This window comes from Haliaeetus albicilla, chromosome 10 (assembly GCF_947461875.1).
Source record: "Haliaeetus albicilla chromosome 10, bHalAlb1.1, whole genome shotgun sequence".
Classification (NCBI taxonomy): Eukaryota; Metazoa; Chordata; class Aves; order Accipitriformes; family Accipitridae; genus Haliaeetus; species Haliaeetus albicilla.
Genome location: NC_091492.1, coordinates 30,902,534 through 30,918,913, shown reverse-complemented (window position 1 = coordinate 30,918,913; position 16,380 = coordinate 30,902,534). Strand labels below are relative to the sequence as shown.

Below are 16,380 nucleotides of genomic sequence, written 5' to 3'. Positions count from 1 at the left end.
AAAAAGAAAGAAAAACAAAACAAAACAAACAAACAAAAAAAAATCCCACAAGACATTTGCATGCACACACATTTCAGAGGCTGTCCAAAGCAAGAGTCTCTGCTTACAGGGCATGCTGTTACATCAAAGCATCCCCGCCTGCCAGTCAGGGCTGCGTGTGCCATGGCTATCACCCTGCTTCTCACACCAACTCTTTGCTCACTTAAGTTTCCAAAGATGAAAATGTGAAAGCTTTCCAATTTCTGTGCACTACTTTTACATTAAGGTGGTAACTAATCCAGTTTTTGTTTCCAACATGTATCAAATCGTTGTACTCACCTTAAGGCATCCTGGGTGTATGATTTCATTACAAATGGAGCATTCCATTAGCATGAGATTAAACTTGCTCTCCTCCTCTTCCACAGTGTCCTCTTTCCCAGCTTCTCCACACACCAGACACACAGCAGTATGAGGCAACACCGGCTGTTTACACAAATCAGAAAGAAGTCTTGATCAGGACACAGAAGACATAATGGAAACAGAAGGACTCAATGTGCATTTACAGTATCCTCATTTCAAAGAGGAGATAAATAAGGATTAATTGTGAAAAACTGCTGAAGGCTGCAGCCCAGCAGAGCAACGAAAGCAAGAAAAACTGGTAACAATCGGGGCTGGGTACTTGGATCAAGCATCACAGGACGTTTCATGGAGTGAAAGTGCCCTCCCTGTAGCAACATGGATTCACGGGGCACCCCAGGGATGGATGAAAATGCTTTTTTGTGGGTCCCTTGAATCTGTGAGCTGACACAAACATTGGCATGCAAGTCACTTCACTAGTGTACAAAGGGAGGGAAAAGAAGCAACCTAGAACATCACTATTCACATCCATCAAGCTTCACAATCTGACTAGCAATTTGGCAGCTCCTCTATTTTACAAGCAGGGCAGACAGATGTTATGGGACCCAATCCAGGTCTCACAGCAAGCCCACAACAGAACCAAGAACAGACCTTTTCCTGACTGACAGTCTATTATCTAGGGCCCTGCTCCCAACCTGAGCATTGCAAAAAGCACTGCACAGACACTTAAAAAGAGAATTCCTCCTTGCAAGTGTCACAAGTGAGAACCGCACTGATTTTTTTTCTGTCTTTTGCTCAGGCAGAAAGGGAACTGCAGCACCTCACATATCTGTCACCCATGTCAAAGCACTGAATGCCAGTCTAATTAAAAAGCCACCTTTGTGCTAATCAGGAACAAACTTCTGGTTTGCAGCAATAAAGCATAAGCCTCATTACAAGAAAGAAAAGGAAGATCCTCATAAGAACCTGGCCATAATGTGCAATGCAATCGATTAGGTTGAAAGTGCTTAAATATTAAGCAGCCAGAGGCAGAGTTGTGGCTTTTCACAGCAAGGATGTCTTAGAGATTTTATTCACTGTATCTACAAGTGGATACTTGCACACCAAACCAAATCTACACAGCAACAGTGCATCCTTCGGCAAGTTTCAGATAGGAAAAAAAACTAGCTATAGTAAGCCATTACAGAGTACAGTGTGCTGCCCCACACACCAACATCTGATACATTAGCTACAGCAACACTTTCCTGCTTTCTCATGCCAGTACTTACCCACACTCCATTTTAAAAGCATTTTGCAAATGCTATCTAATTCCCACCCTTCCTCCAAGCACAAAATAGAAATCCCCAGGATCCCATTCCACCAGCAGGTAAACCAGAGAAAAGCTAAGTTGTCCAGAGCTATAAGAGGTCTGTCCACTTGTTTTGTCTGATCTCCCACACAACAAGTATTTATATCCACACACAAGAACAAACACCCCAGGAGCAGTACAATTTTTCTTGCTGGGAGCAAGGGTATCTAGGGAATCTCCTCTGTGCCCCAACTAGCTCTGTCCCACTGACAGGCTAGAACAGCAGTCATGCTGTCACAACTTGTCCTCCCAGCACAGACCCCCACACTCCCTTCAGACCTATTCAATGCAGCATAAAGTGTCCCAGGCACTCCCGTTTCCTTTCTTGATTGAACTAGTGATGCAGAGGAGTTTCCTGTTCTCCACATGGCAGTACAGGCTCTCTTAAGGCTTCTGAGTTTAATGAAAGTCTGCATCTAGTTAATATTGTCAATGTTATTAACCAGAGGAAAGCACAATTTCAGAACTGTAGGGATCATTACTTCCACAGAGCCTTGCTTTGGTGTTTTGGACTTTTTTTGGCTGGAAGCTGTCGGATAGGTACCACAATATATTACTACTGAAATTGTTAGAGAGCATAATGAACAAGAGTAAAGACAACAGAACTGCTTATAGAAATGTAAAGCACCCTTAAAATTTACAAGAGTTCAACTTTCTAATTTTCTATGCTTTGGCTGCTCTTAAGAAAGTCTTTCATACTTCCCCTGCTATTTACACCAATGGGAACCTAAAAAGGGCAAAGACGTCTTCTTGAGTGCATGCGAGGGTGGGACAAAGAATCAGAACACATCAGCTACCAAGTCCTGTGCACTAACCACAGCTTCTGGAAACAAAACTGCAGACACCCAAGAAGAAAAATACTTCTTCATTAGAAGACAGGGGATGAGAGGATGACTACACTCAGCCAGAAGAGAACCCAGTTCATCTCCAAAAGGCTCAGCCTGTGTTATCAAGAGTGAAACAGCTTACTATGAAAGCTTCCTTCACCAGTCAGGACAAGAAAGAACACTGCAGCCCTAATTTAATCCCTCCACTAAAAAGGCAGCACCATTTCACTATTTATTCCCCCTGGGGAATAATAAATTCTTCATCCACGCTGTTCCAATTCATGCCACACTCCAGGAAATCAAGTGTTCAAAGAAAAGACACTTGAGCTGCAAAAGCACTCTGCAGAAAGGTAGATATTCTATGTACTTTACTGAAAGATCCAGCAGAGCTGAATCCAATCCTCTATGTCAAGAACAGTGCATGGCTTGGAACAGGACACAGAGCAACTACTGGAAACCTTAAGTGCTTATCAGTGTTTTATCAGTATCAGACCAAGTCACTTAATGCCTCCACTTCAGTTTCCTCATCAGAATTAAAGAAAAAAAACAACCCTAAGTGAAAGGAACTGTAACAAGAGTTAAGAGAGAAATCAGTATAGATGGGGTGATATTTCAGTTATGAATAAACAACATTCCTTTCCTTAAAAAAAAAAAAGAAAAACAAGAAACCAAAAAACACACACCACACACACCCCCCAGAAAACCAAACCCTTAACAGCAGCATAAACAAGACGTTCCAAAAAATTAAGATAAAAGCTAAAGCTAATTTTTACCCTTGAATGGGGGCACTGCAGACATGAGACCTGAGGAGAAGCTCCACAACAGTCAGTATGAAAGCAATGGATTCAAAAGCTCCTTGGACAACTTAGCAGAAGATTAATCTGTCCATATTTGTTAAATACAAAGCTATCACTTATGACTCAAGAAGCTTCTAAGCAATGTACCAGAGGAGCCCAGGAAACTGTCTTTCACTGCCTGCTCGTCCTGTTTTGATGCTCATCCCCTGACAGCCATTTCCAGTCCCTGAGGAAGACAAGACCCTAGCTTGATGGCTTGTTGGCTCATCTGGATCAGACTTCCTGCTATATGCCTAAGTAACAGCAAACAAATTGAAATTCAGATCTCAAGTAGCCTGTGGCTGCGGTCACCAACGCCAAAAATCTTGGAGGATGCCAATCAAAGATTTCTCCACATCTTAACTTGGTTAAGTAGTTAAGACAGTAACGATAGTTGCAAGGCAGTTTTTCTCAAGAAATTCAGAGATCCAAACCAAACAGGCCTCTTCTCCCTTTGAATGAGAACTTCCCACTCTTCCCCTTCTCCCCCAAATCCCAGAATGTCAGTGTGATTTGAGTGCCAATTTCTGGTGTACTGATAATCTCCACTTCTATATTGCTGAGAATTAAAGCTGTACTATTAAGTTTTAGTAGCATTCTGGTTTAAGATTTGGGGAGGATGAAAAGCAATGGGAAGAAGAGATCTGAACTGGGAGGGGAGGGATTACGCTGTTTTGTCTGATGCACTTTAGAGCCTACTCATCAGAGAAGAGCTCTCAGATCCACACCTTGTCACCAGGAGACACAGATATAGGAAAGAAATCTCCGAACAAGCTGTAGCAACAAGTACACTTACTGCGATACACTGCCTCATAATGCAGGACTGTTTCATCCTGCCAGGTCCCCCAAATTTCTTCATGTCTTTGCAGAAGTGACACTCGCCGCACTCTGTCCGCAGACACGCTTCGCACTTGCGGCATCGCGTCCTCCTCCGACGTGCTCCAGCGGTTGTCCGATTAGCTGCAAGCTTCACCGCAGAAGCAGTGCCCAGTTTCCCTTTGGGCCGTCCGACTGCCCTGTTCTGAAAGAGCCAGACACACAAGGTTAATCGCACATCCCGCTTACCATCTAAACTACAGACCTTCCTTGAACAGGAGTTGTATACATCTTAGATGTAAAACTGACAGATGTATCGGAATTATACACAGATGGGTAATACTCAGCAGATGCATACAATCACTCTTGTAGCTAAAGGGGTTCCATTACCTTTTCAAGAAAAGATACGTTGTAAAAAGACAAAGAAACCAAGGTATAAATGAGAGATCCCAAACCTATAGCAAGCCTACTTCAACAGGAGGGCAGGGAGAATCAATTTACACACAGCTCAATGCAGGACCAAGTCCCAAGTGACATGCTTGGCTTAGGTCAAGAGATGATCTGCGCTATTGCTGAGCTCTGGGCTAGGGAGCTCTTAGGACTGTGCTCAGGTTAAGCCAGAAGGTCTACTTTCCTCCGCTGGAAGTGGAAGGATCCAAAGAGGCAGCAAAAGTAATTTTGAGGTTAGGTAGGTACAGCAGCGAAACACTCAGCAACAATGGCTCAAGCCACAGCAATCTCCCTAAAAAAACCCAGGAGAGTATGAACCAAGTGATGCCAAGTGATAAAATAGGAAATATAACACAAATACTACAAAACACTTCCAAAGTAGCTCTCCTCATATCCAATACTAGTAAGTGGTCAAAAATAGTACACTAACTGATGCTATGCAAAGGCTAAAAAGGGCATCCCAGGTCTAGATTTCAATGACCTTTAAGCCAGAAGCTAAAGGAGCGTGAAAAGATTTTAAATAATTAGGTTAACTGCAACATATTCACTCTGGGTATCTAAATTTCATGTTCTCATCAGAAACTCCCTGTTATACACAAGAACTTAACAGCTCAAGCCAAACATCGCTAAATACCATGTTAATTGTATGGGGCTAATTACACAAGAATTGGCTTGGCTCACTCTTAACCACTGACAGCTTTCTCCATAAAAATGATAATAATAGGACTGCAAAGTTCATCCGGTTTAGCATTTATACAATTTTTCCACCTTCTGCACACCTCAGCATATGACCAGCAGACCAGCCAGTTTCACTTTCTGTTCCTGCTGAATTCTGGGCAATCACCAAGGCAGGGGCAGGTTGGCTATAAAAAGTCATGCAGAACTTCCACTGCAGTTTTTTAAAAGGGTATGGAAACGTTCTACTCAGTACTACAAAAGCCTCCCTAAGTGTCCTACTATACAACACTGAAGAAAAGCCACTTTGCTGAGTATCTGATCTTCCTCCCAGCTGACTTAGCAAAGCTCCAGTGACTTTCTCCAAGATGCAGAAGAACGCTGATATTTTAACAGTCTCCATCCCACAAACCTTGACGCTGGGACAGCAGAGAAGCCACGAGCTAGACCTCTTAGCTTTACTCTTCCACAGACCTATTATTGTAACTGAGGTGGGAGAAAACATTGCTTAGTTGATGAGGTTACACAGATTTCAGCAAGTTTTTAGTTATGCTCCTCCAGAACAGTTTTTGTTCTGCTTGCAGGTTGAATCACACTGTGCTGTGTGAACACAGACAAGCATAGCATCCTTCCCATCAGCAACCATACCAGACACCAGGATTTCAGATCAATTTCAGACACTCTAAAGAATAAATATTTACCTTTTAGACCAACTTTTCAGCCTCTCAAGGATAAAGTCAGCTCTGGGAGGACTGGCTTAGAGACAACCTAGATAAGAGATAATTTCCTTCTTCAGCATGAATCACTCCTCCATTCTCTCTATGAGAGGCTCTTTCCACTAGCAAGCAAAGCGAGACATGCAAACCAAAGGCTAAACAGCAGCACGAACAAGTTAAACCAAAGTACATACAACCACCTGGGCAGTTCCCCTCTGCCAACAGCACATGGAAGATTCTGCGTGAGCAGCTGATTCCTTCCCACTAGGTTTGAACATGATTAAGTTTTTTAAGAAGGCAAACAACAGTTCTGACACCATCAGAATTGTCTTTTTAAAATGCAATCTCTTTCAAGGAAAAATCAAACTCGGTACTTTTCCAGCTGAAAGACAGCTCCTGATTCTGCCACAGTAATACGAGCCAAGTCCTAATTCTGAGAACAGCATCTTAAGCGCCAGGACACTGCAAAGATGCAAGCAGTAAAAAGGCATTGCTTGAACACAGAATTTGAGAATCCTGGGGCGGGGGGGCCGGAGGGGGGGAAGGCAGGAAGGTGAAGGTACAAGAACAAGTCTCAAGCCAGACCCTTCCACATAACTCAGATTTCCTTACAAATCATCACCACACAGCAGACGGTAGAGGTGCAGACCTCTGATCTGACTGTATGTAACATTTTTTACCTACCAGACCTCTTCACTGCTCATTAGGAAATTCAAGCAATTGTACTAGCTGCGTTTGTACTAATTTACCAACTCACCAATCCTCAATCCAAGCCACGTTTTCACTCCAGGATGTCGCAGCCAGCAAGGCTAGAGAGGCCTTACAGGAATTCCCACTAGTATCTAGTTTCAAGGGGCTCCAAAGTGGTCGCTTAAAAACCTCCACAGAAGAAAATCTGGCCTGTGGGTTGCTATCCCAGAAAGGGGCTGGGATTCAAGGGGGTAGAAGGAGCCTCCAACATGACTTGGGGTTTATTTAGCACATGGCAGACAGCCAGGTAAATTCCAGGTCAATGTTAGTGAAGAGATGCTGCAGGATTTCCAGCTCAGACTGCAGTTTTATAATGTACAAGCCCTGTTAGCAAAACTAGGTAAAGATTTCCTTCCCAGCTCCTGTTCCCATCTCTGTACTGCAATTTGCCACCTTCCTAGCACAACTCTGTGGAGCTGTCTTGCAAATAATAAGCAAGTGGTAGGGGATGGCATTCCTTAACCCGGGTTTACCACGGTGGCCAGCAAACAGCAGCTCCACAGCCTCAAGTTTAGGACTGGGTGACACACTAAGCCCTAAACTAGGTTCTGGACCAATGTAGTCTCCCACCTGTGTAGCATATCCTATCATATCCTTCCCCCAAGGAGATGAGCTGAGACCCTCAAGCACAGCTTGTGCCTGCCGACTCTGTAGTCACCAGCAGCCACCTCTCAGAACTGTCAAGAAAAGAAAGATTATACCAAACTTGAAGAGATTTTTTTTCTTAAATCTTACAACAACCACCAGGGAGTTGAAACAGAGCCTGCCTGAAATACTATCACAAGCAATCCCCTATGTTCTCCAGCACCTCCACAGAAACTGTGCCCATAATTCTCTGGCCACAGGAACAATCTTCAAAAGAGGGGCAGAAGGATGCTGAAGTGATGACAACCACTCTCCCAAGCTCCTAACAAAGGCTGTGCAAGCACCTTCTGAAATGTATTAGGATTAATATGCTAAATACCTACCTCTATTACACTGAAACCTAGAAAGCTGGTGGACTTGCACTACCCTCTAAAACAAGACATGTTAACAGGACATCCTGCTAGGTTTTTTTTCTTTTGTGTTGTTTTGGTTTGTTTTTATTTTGCCCCCCCCCATGCAACACACAAAACTACTCCTGCCCCTGAAGCAGACACAGCATGGCCTCTACAGCACCTGGGTACTAGGAGTAAACTTAGGCGATCAAATGTAATACACTATGAACTACAAAGCTATTTACAAATCATGAATTTGGGATCACCCTCCCATGCCACAATGGTTCAACATGCCCACTCCTCAGACAGAAAAGGGGACAAATTTGCAAAGTGATTTTCAGAAGTGCTGAGCTCCTACAAATCCCACGTGGAGAACACTTAGGGGACTGGGTGGGGTGGTCATCAGCAATTCAAGTCTCTCAACAGGGCTGTGTAGATCTGGGATTAAGCCCAGGTATGACACGTCTGACTCTAAACAAAACCCTAGGAAACGCTGGAACATTAGTTTATCTATGCTATGGACAAACGTTTGGCTGCTGGGAAGTTTTCACTGCCTGCTTACAGGTACCTTAACACACTTCCACCCGTATGTCATTTCCATGCTCGGCAGTCACGGAAAAGCCACCCACCATCACCAGGGTCAGAAGCAGCAGAGGCACTAAGGGCCTCTGCCCTGAGCACAACTCTTACTACAAGAGAAACACAACTTTGATGTTTACAGCAACAGATTTCTAACCTTCACAGTTGTAAAGAATAAGTCAAAAGACCTCAGGTAAACAAAAATACCAAGAGCATCAAGCTTTTGGAGAGAGCACTTCAAGAGCTATTAGCTGTTAAATGCATCATTAAGTAGGTGCTGATGTTCCCCAACTGCTATCCCAACAACAACCAGGCTCTGTTGAAGTTGTCAACAGGCAACTTCACATACAAACTCCTCTGCTCTGGAGAGGAAGATCAGCTGACTGGGTGACTAAGTCCTGGAGGAAGGAGGTACTGGCCTTAAAGCAAGGACAACAAAACCTGTAGCCTAGAAACAAGCTCTTCTGCAAGTGGCCTTTACCCGGGCACGGGTCTTGTTCCATCACTCAGCTTCAGTGACTGGCCTAACGGCTGCCAGTGACACCATACTGTTATTTCAGACTCAACATCTCCAAGAAAAATCCAGGGACACGCGCGGTGCCCTTCTGAAGGGCTTATCACATGGCCAGCTCAGTGAGACCCTGAAGCACTTCACTTCCTAACCAAGTACAATCTGAACAGCTTATGTATCCACTGAGCAAATCTCTTCAAGACAAGACATCTTACACACATAGTGTTCATTGCTTCAAGATGCTGTGCCACATAAATATATCCCTTCCATTTGCAAGACAGGGGTGATTTCCTTCTGTAACATGTGGACAGATTCTTATTATTCTGATTTGCTGTAGTCTGACTGACTCCACGCAACCATATTGGCACCAAAAGAAAGATGAGGACCCAGAACTTCCCGGGTGCCAGTCCTGCACTTAGACCTTTATATGGCACCACATCCCAATAAAATTGTTTTAACAGAATTAGAACAGACAAATTTCATTACCAGTTGTTTCTTTATAACATCTGATAAACAAACACTAGGAAAAAAAAAAAAGCCACACACGTCAAGCCACAGTTCATAACTGTTGTCAGCTAAAACACCATCCTCAACATGCTGGGTCACGTGCTGATACTGGGCACTGGGGAGTCCCACAGCAAAGGCTTCTGGTCCATTATTTCCTTGCCTCTTCCTGTAGCACCAGAGGTGGGCAGACACAGAGGTGCATTTTTCAATTTAATCAGTGTGGAAGTTCTGGAGGACAAGGCTCTCTGCTTGCTGTCCAAGGCCAGCAAGCAGCACTGTCCACTAGTGCTCCAGTGACATGTCCCTCTCCTAGCTTCCTAGGCATGTAGTTTTGGCCTTCCTGCTAAGAAAACCAGTCAAATTGACAACTACCAGCAGTGGTGTAGACCAGCAACACACATATCAATGCACTGGACTGAAGATCCACCAAATTCATTTTACCAGAGGTCTCCGAAACAGACCCTGTCATTAACTCTACATTAACCGTGAAATACGGGCACTGGCATTAAACTGCCTGGCAGGCTGACAGCCTGTTACACGCTCACTGTCTTGCACTAGAAAATCACAACCAAGTCAACAGTTCTTCAGCATTAAACCCTTACATCTCTTCAACAATTAACAGGAACCCTTGTCAAAGGAAGAACGTAAAAGGAAGGAAGAAAGGACAGCATGATGTGACTACAGGAATTCAGCGGGGACAAGGAAGAAGCTAGTTTAAGACAGCAAAAATCACACTGATGCCAATAACCATCCTTAAAAGCTGTATTAACTGAAGAGCGCAAGCCAACACCACAGATCTAACACGTCTGACTAAAGCATATCTGCCCAAAAGTCCACACATGCAAACTCCAGGAGAGTTGTTTTCCTCTAGCAGTGACGGTTTACAAGAGTCGCATCACCCATCATCAGCATACACTCCTGCTGGGGTGGAGGTGTCCTGCAAGACAAGTCCAAGGTCCTCCATTAAGCAAGCAGCATCAGAGGGAAAGGGAAGGTGGTGGAAATTTTTCAAGCCCAGCCATCCCCAAACAGGATTAATCCTCTCCACATGTCCACTGCCACCATCTCCTCCAATTCATACCTACGAACTTTCTTGTCCTCTCCTGCAAAAAGCAATGTAGCTCCTAGTGACCACTGCCAGGTGACCACACAGAGCTCCACTATGGAATAAACAGATCAATTTCCCACAAGTAAATATAGAAAAGTTTATACCTCACAGGTTGGTCTGGGCATTAGTGACACTCCAGCAGCTTTTCTGCCAACATAGCTATGTTGTTTAGAGTGTGATAAAACTGTCACGTCAGTGCCAATGCAAGTGCCCTCGCTTATTTTCCTCTAGTGGTGAGGAGGTAGAAGTTAGGCCTGGAGGGTGGAATAAGATACATTGGCAAAAATATGCTTTTGTAGATAAGCTGTATCCAAAGTAGGAGCTCTTAAAAAGAAAGACACCAGTAAGTTATACAGACTTGGGGCACCTTGTGCAAATGTAGCTTTTCTTCTTACCACTACTTCAGGACAAATCCCCCTACCCCCACCCAGGAGCATTTTTCTCAGTCTGTTTACACATGCTGAAGTTAAATGTCACAGTCAGAAATCGAACTTCTTCCTACCCGGAGCAACCCAGCAAGGCTGGTGGGCTGCAGCAGGGTGCTGTCCTCCCCACAGCCAGCACCAGGCAGGACACATGCCCCGGCACCCACACACTTCCAAGCCCCCAGTGCCGACTGCAACTACTGCTAGTGCAGTAGTAAATCCTATCTGCTCTCCTGCTGGGAAACCTGACAGTCTTTCTGCCGCTTTAGTTTAGATATAGACTAGGGAAAGAGGAACGCAAGTCAGAAGAAAGTCAGAATAACAAAAACTGCAGCTCCTACCCAAGCACCGATGTTGTGCTGTTCAGCTCCACCTGTAGAGCTCAAGCCTTTCACCTGTTACATACCAGGGACTACTGCAGCAGAAAAAGCTACATGATACTTATTTGACAAGTCCTGTGTAGAAAAATACAGTAACTGCACAAGCTAAAGCAGGCTTGTATGAAAATACAGTTGGATCCACGCGAGGCATTTTACCACTGGAACAGTTTTGAACAAAAACACTCCACAGGTCTTTGCCACATAGGTCACAGCGCTGTAATTTAGGATCGGACCAAGCCTTTTAAGAAATCCCACAGGAAGGATCTCCGCTTTCTTGCACTAAATTTTGTTTTAAACTATTAAGACATAAAAACTCTATCAAGCCTCAGGTTTTAGAAGAGCTGAAGAATCTCAGAACATAACCAATCAACTTTTCAAATTCATCCAGCAAGAACCAGCACCTCCAGCAGTGATTTCACAGCTGGTACAATGCAGCTGAGACCAATCTGCTCTCCCAACAATTACCTCTTTTTAAAAAGAATACAGTAATCACACCAAGACATAGACACAAGTGGAAAAGGCCTGGCATGGGACAAAGTTTAAGAAAAGGAAGGGAGCTGGGACATTTTAACTACCAGGTCTGGGAGCTGAGCAGTGAATTGAGCAGCAGCGCAGGCCTGCACATTCACACAATCTCCAGAATTAAGTAAAGGCTTAATAAAAGTTACTCATCTAAGACCCGACTCAGGTTCTTGGACTGACACTACACCAGGCCAGTGCAGCACATGAACATCTCTCTTAAGGTTTCTGCACCAGATCCACCATGCCTGGGGAACACCCACGGCACACCACCGCCACCAGCCCAAACTCTTTGTCGGCCCTGCTTTCTTGGTACAATTATGAAGCAAAACATAGTAAAGTTATTAGAAACGAGATGGGGTTTGGAGGACAGACCCTACACCCAGCCTATGTAGAAACTTGTCTCTCAAAGCAAATTATTAGGCTATTTTAAAGGGAAAACACCTTGAGTTCAGAACAAAACTATCAAGTTTATGTTTAAATTGCATACACAGGTCTAATTCTATTCCTGGTGCATTTTTAATTGCTTAGGCAGTTCTTAAGAGAGCAAGATACGCAATCTAGAACATATGTTCTGGATTATTTTTCACAGATTACTTCATAAATTTAAAAAGTTTATTCTCCCTCCACCACAGGAAAAACAGCACAAAACAACACAAAAAAACCTTCGGAGAATAAACCCTGGAAGCATTAATAAAAGTTCTCTTTCCATTTCAGCACACATCCTTCTCTTTATTCCACATCCCTCGTCCCTGGGAATGGAAAGGAGGTTTTGGCTATAAATCAAACTAAGACAAGGTAGCCAGGCTCAGCATCAGACTCCCTCCTGAAGTCCTGCAGCCCTCTCAGCTATTTGAGGAATCTTATTAGAAGGAGGGGGAAAAAAAAAAATTAAAAAATCGCGATTCTGGAAAACGACAGGGAAACCCCCCCGAGAGGAACAATCACGCACTCCGAGCCCCTTCGCCTCCGAAGCGGCGCGGGGCCCTCGGAGGTGCCGAACTCCCGGTACCCCCCCGGGCGCCCACGGCGGGCGAGGCCGTGCGCCCCGGGCCGGCCCCCGGGCGGGAGGCTCCCGCGCCCCCGCTCCGCGCCGGGCTCGGCGGGGAGCCCCGGCGGCCGCGGACACGCCCGCAGCCCGCGGCGCCGCCGGGCGCAGCCCCTCGGCCGGGCGGCGCTGCCCCGGGCCGGGCCGGGGCCGCTCCCGACCCCACATTGTTCCCCGTCCCCGCTGCCGGCGCGGCGCGGCTCGGCTCGGCGCGGCGCTGCCCGGCCCGGCCTCCTCCCCTCCCTTCCTGCTGCAAACTTCGCCGCCCGCCCCGGACCTGCTCCGGCCCCAGCTCGGGCCCCGGCCCCGGCTCGGGCTCCGGCTCCGACTCGTAGTCCTCCTCGTCGGCGCTCGCAGACATGGCCATGGCTCATGGTGGGCCCAGGCGGAGCCGAGCTGACATGGCTGGAGCGGCGCTGCTGGCGGAGCCCCGCTCCCCGCACACACACACACACATGCAGGAGGAGGAGGAGGAGGAAGGGGGGCCGTGCATATTCATGCCAGGCAGCCAGGAAGGGGCTGGCCCTGCCGGCACGGCCAATCGCGGCCCGCTTGCACAAAGCCGGCCTGCGGGGACAGCGGGGACAGCGCGGCCGCTGGGCCGGGGCAGCGCCGGCCGCCCCGCCGCAGCCCAGCCCGGCCGGGGCCGGGATAGCGCAGCGTGGGGGGCGGGGGGAGGCTCTAACGCCCTGCTGGCAATTAGCCCCCTGCTGGTAATTAGCCCCGCGATCTGCCGAGGGGGCCGGCGGGGGCGGGCCGATGCTCGGCCTGCCTGGGTGTGCCGAGCGGGGCTGGGAGGGGAGGGGAGGGGAGGGGATGCGCGGCGCTGGGATGCGCGGCCGCCCGCCCGCGGGGTGCACGGCGCTGCACGGGCTGCCGGAGACAAAGGAGATCGCGCACAGACAGACAGACGGACACCCGCACCCACCCAGCCACCCCCCTCTCTACCTCGCTACCTGCCGGCTCGCCTCCCGCTGCCAGGGTCGGGACGGGAGGAGGAAACCTCCATCCCTCGGGAGGAGGAAGGCATCGAGCGAACTTCGGGATTTCAAAGCGATGCCCCTGCTGCGGCAGAACCGGCGCTGGGATAAGATGGGATACAAGGCGACCCGGCTTGCAGAGCTGGTCGCATCTGGGCTCACGCTGCTCCCCGTGCAGGCGCCCCATTTTTTTGCTTGCTCCTGAGGAACCATGTGCAGCCCTACTCTGAATGTCCTGACCCACTACTGGGGTTTTACAATAAAATATCCTTCCTGCAGCATGAAATGTTTCACATCGGTCAGCCAGGGACCTGTTCGGGACCCAAAGGTCACAGTAGGGCCAGCACCTGAACACAGACGCTGCCTCCACCCTCGACAGCTTGCAGCTGAGGGTCAAGACTCACAGGCCTGAATTGGAGTGCTGAGAATTAAATTTCCCATTGGATTTATGGGCTAGCTTTCAGGGGAAATCCCGATTCCATTCAAGTTGTTAGGATTTTGCCTCTGGCTCCTACGCCCACAACACAGAATTAAACATGAGATTAAATATTTGCATGTGCTGAGCAACTAAGAAGCCATAAAGAAGCACATCTAATGGTCCTTGCATCAGGATTTTTGCCAAACTCGTTTCAGCTCCGTTCCCTGGTCTGAATTGCCACATGGCCACACAAACACTTTGGGTAGCCCAGGAGAAGAGGCAGCAACAGGCAGGAGCTGTCACAGGAGCGAGCAGTGATGCTGCCTTATGCCTGCTCACAACCCTTGTGACACCATGATCTACACAAAGCCTGGTCGCTCAAGTAACAAAATACAGTCTAACTTTAAACACGTATTTACAAGCGACTGCTGATAAAGCCAAGTGAATCATGTAATTATGCCCTTTCCTTAATTTGAATACCTTAAATATCCATTTCTTGTTTGTACTTCTGTCCTCTCGCCAACTCAAACTCAAATTATGGGTATGTGATGGTATTCTCCCAATCCTGCTCATCCGCGATGCCAGGAGCGAAGCATTTACTTGCAACACATGATGGGGCTCTCCAGAATGTGATCGGGTATGTTCAGCCTGTCTCCTCAGGTTTCTCTCTTCCCGCATTGTGTTCATACACAACCGGGAGCAGGAGCAGATGAAAGCTGAGGCACGAAAGGCATGTGCCTAAGGCCTTGGCTTTCAGAACACAAGGTAGTATCAGAATCCAATGTTTTCTGGAGGAGAGAGGAAGGGGGGGGATGCATGTCTCACAACAGGCCTACAAAAGAGAGCTTTAAACTACGAAACAAGGATAACTGACACGATTACAGCAGTGTTTGTGGTTCGATTATACAGTTGGCCTCCAGCAGAGGCAGGGGAACAGATGAGATCCGGAAGGAAGACGCCTGGTCCCACACCTGCCCATGGGCAGACCAAGTCTCCACTAGCCTGCGCTGATTCCACGCGAGGCTCCGTGTAACCTGGCTCACGCTTGTTCACCCCTCCAGCCTTTTGGCTCTGTAATCCAGACAGGAGAAAAAAAGTAACTTGTGACATCCCCCAAGGACAATCTACCAGTCACACCACAGTGAAATGTCATTCACAGCAAATTAAATCATGACATAGATCACCCTACTCCTCTCATCTGCAACGCATACTAGCACTCTTGATATTTGCGTTAGCCTATCTGGGCTACAGCAGGTCACCAAGTGTAACCCACATCAAACCTTCACTCCGCATCCAGCCCTGCCATGGGAGAGCGTGTTCCAGTCTGCTGCTTACAACAGCAACACAATTGACAAATGAGCTCTAATTACCAGGCCTGTGTTAGGAGTGAAGATACACATGCCAAGAAGATCTCAGAATGATTTCCAAATGCTAGGTAAACATTGCCGACATGGCGTTTAAAAAAAAATTGGATAGGATATGATATAAAATAGCAAATTGGGAATCAGTGGGGAGAAAACAGCACAATAAAATAAACTTTTCTGATTATAATTGCTCTCAAAAAAATCTCATCTTGTACAAGAGCAGCTAACCATTCAAAGAAATATTTAATACACAGAAAGAACTATTAAGAGAGCATTTTCCAGCTCAATTCTTTCAGCTCGTCTACACTAGAGAACACTAAATCACGACAAATAGTGAGCAACCCTTGTGCGAACAGAGTATATTTGACTAGCCTGGTACCGTTTACATCAGCTTAGAAAACAAAATAAGCAGTACTGACCCTAGTCACACCTGTACTGGCATAACTGTGTCCATACTCCAGCTCTGTGTGATATAATTCAGTAATAAATAACATCCTTAATTAAACTGCTGAATAAGCCTTAGTGAAAACGGCATGAAACAGACAGTACCTTCTATTCTGAACTGTTGCTTTGATTGCACCTCACCTGAAGTCATATATAAGTCTCATCAATATCATAATCTTCTCCACAGAAACCAATTATGTTGTCACAAACTGAGACAATAACCTCAAGTGAAGAATAAACAGCAGGAGCAGATGAGTGCCAAAGAACCAGATTTTATTCTCATGCAAATATCCTTAAGTAGTAAAACCAAGATGGGGAGAGGAAGACTACAACCCCTGCGCTGTGCTCACTTGCTCCCAAGCATCT

At 46.6% G+C, this 16,380-nt stretch overlaps 1 protein-coding gene across 11 annotated transcripts in view; it reads right to left on the bottom strand.

Annotated features, from left to right (window-relative positions):
- The window catches only part of KDM2B (lysine demethylase 2B), a 127,059-nt gene that overhangs the window by 13,726 nt on the left and 96,953 nt on the right, over positions 1–16,380 (bottom strand). For all 11 annotated transcript variants that reach the window (XM_069794735.1, XM_069794741.1, XM_069794733.1 and 8 more), the window contains 2 exons: positions 4,144–4,368; positions 319–462 (listed from right to left, as the gene is read on the bottom strand). In XM_069794735.1, coding sequence (XP_069650836.1) covers positions 319–462; positions 4,144–4,368 — 369 coding nt within the window. The remainder of the gene's footprint in view (positions 1–318; positions 463–4,143; positions 4,369–16,380) is intronic.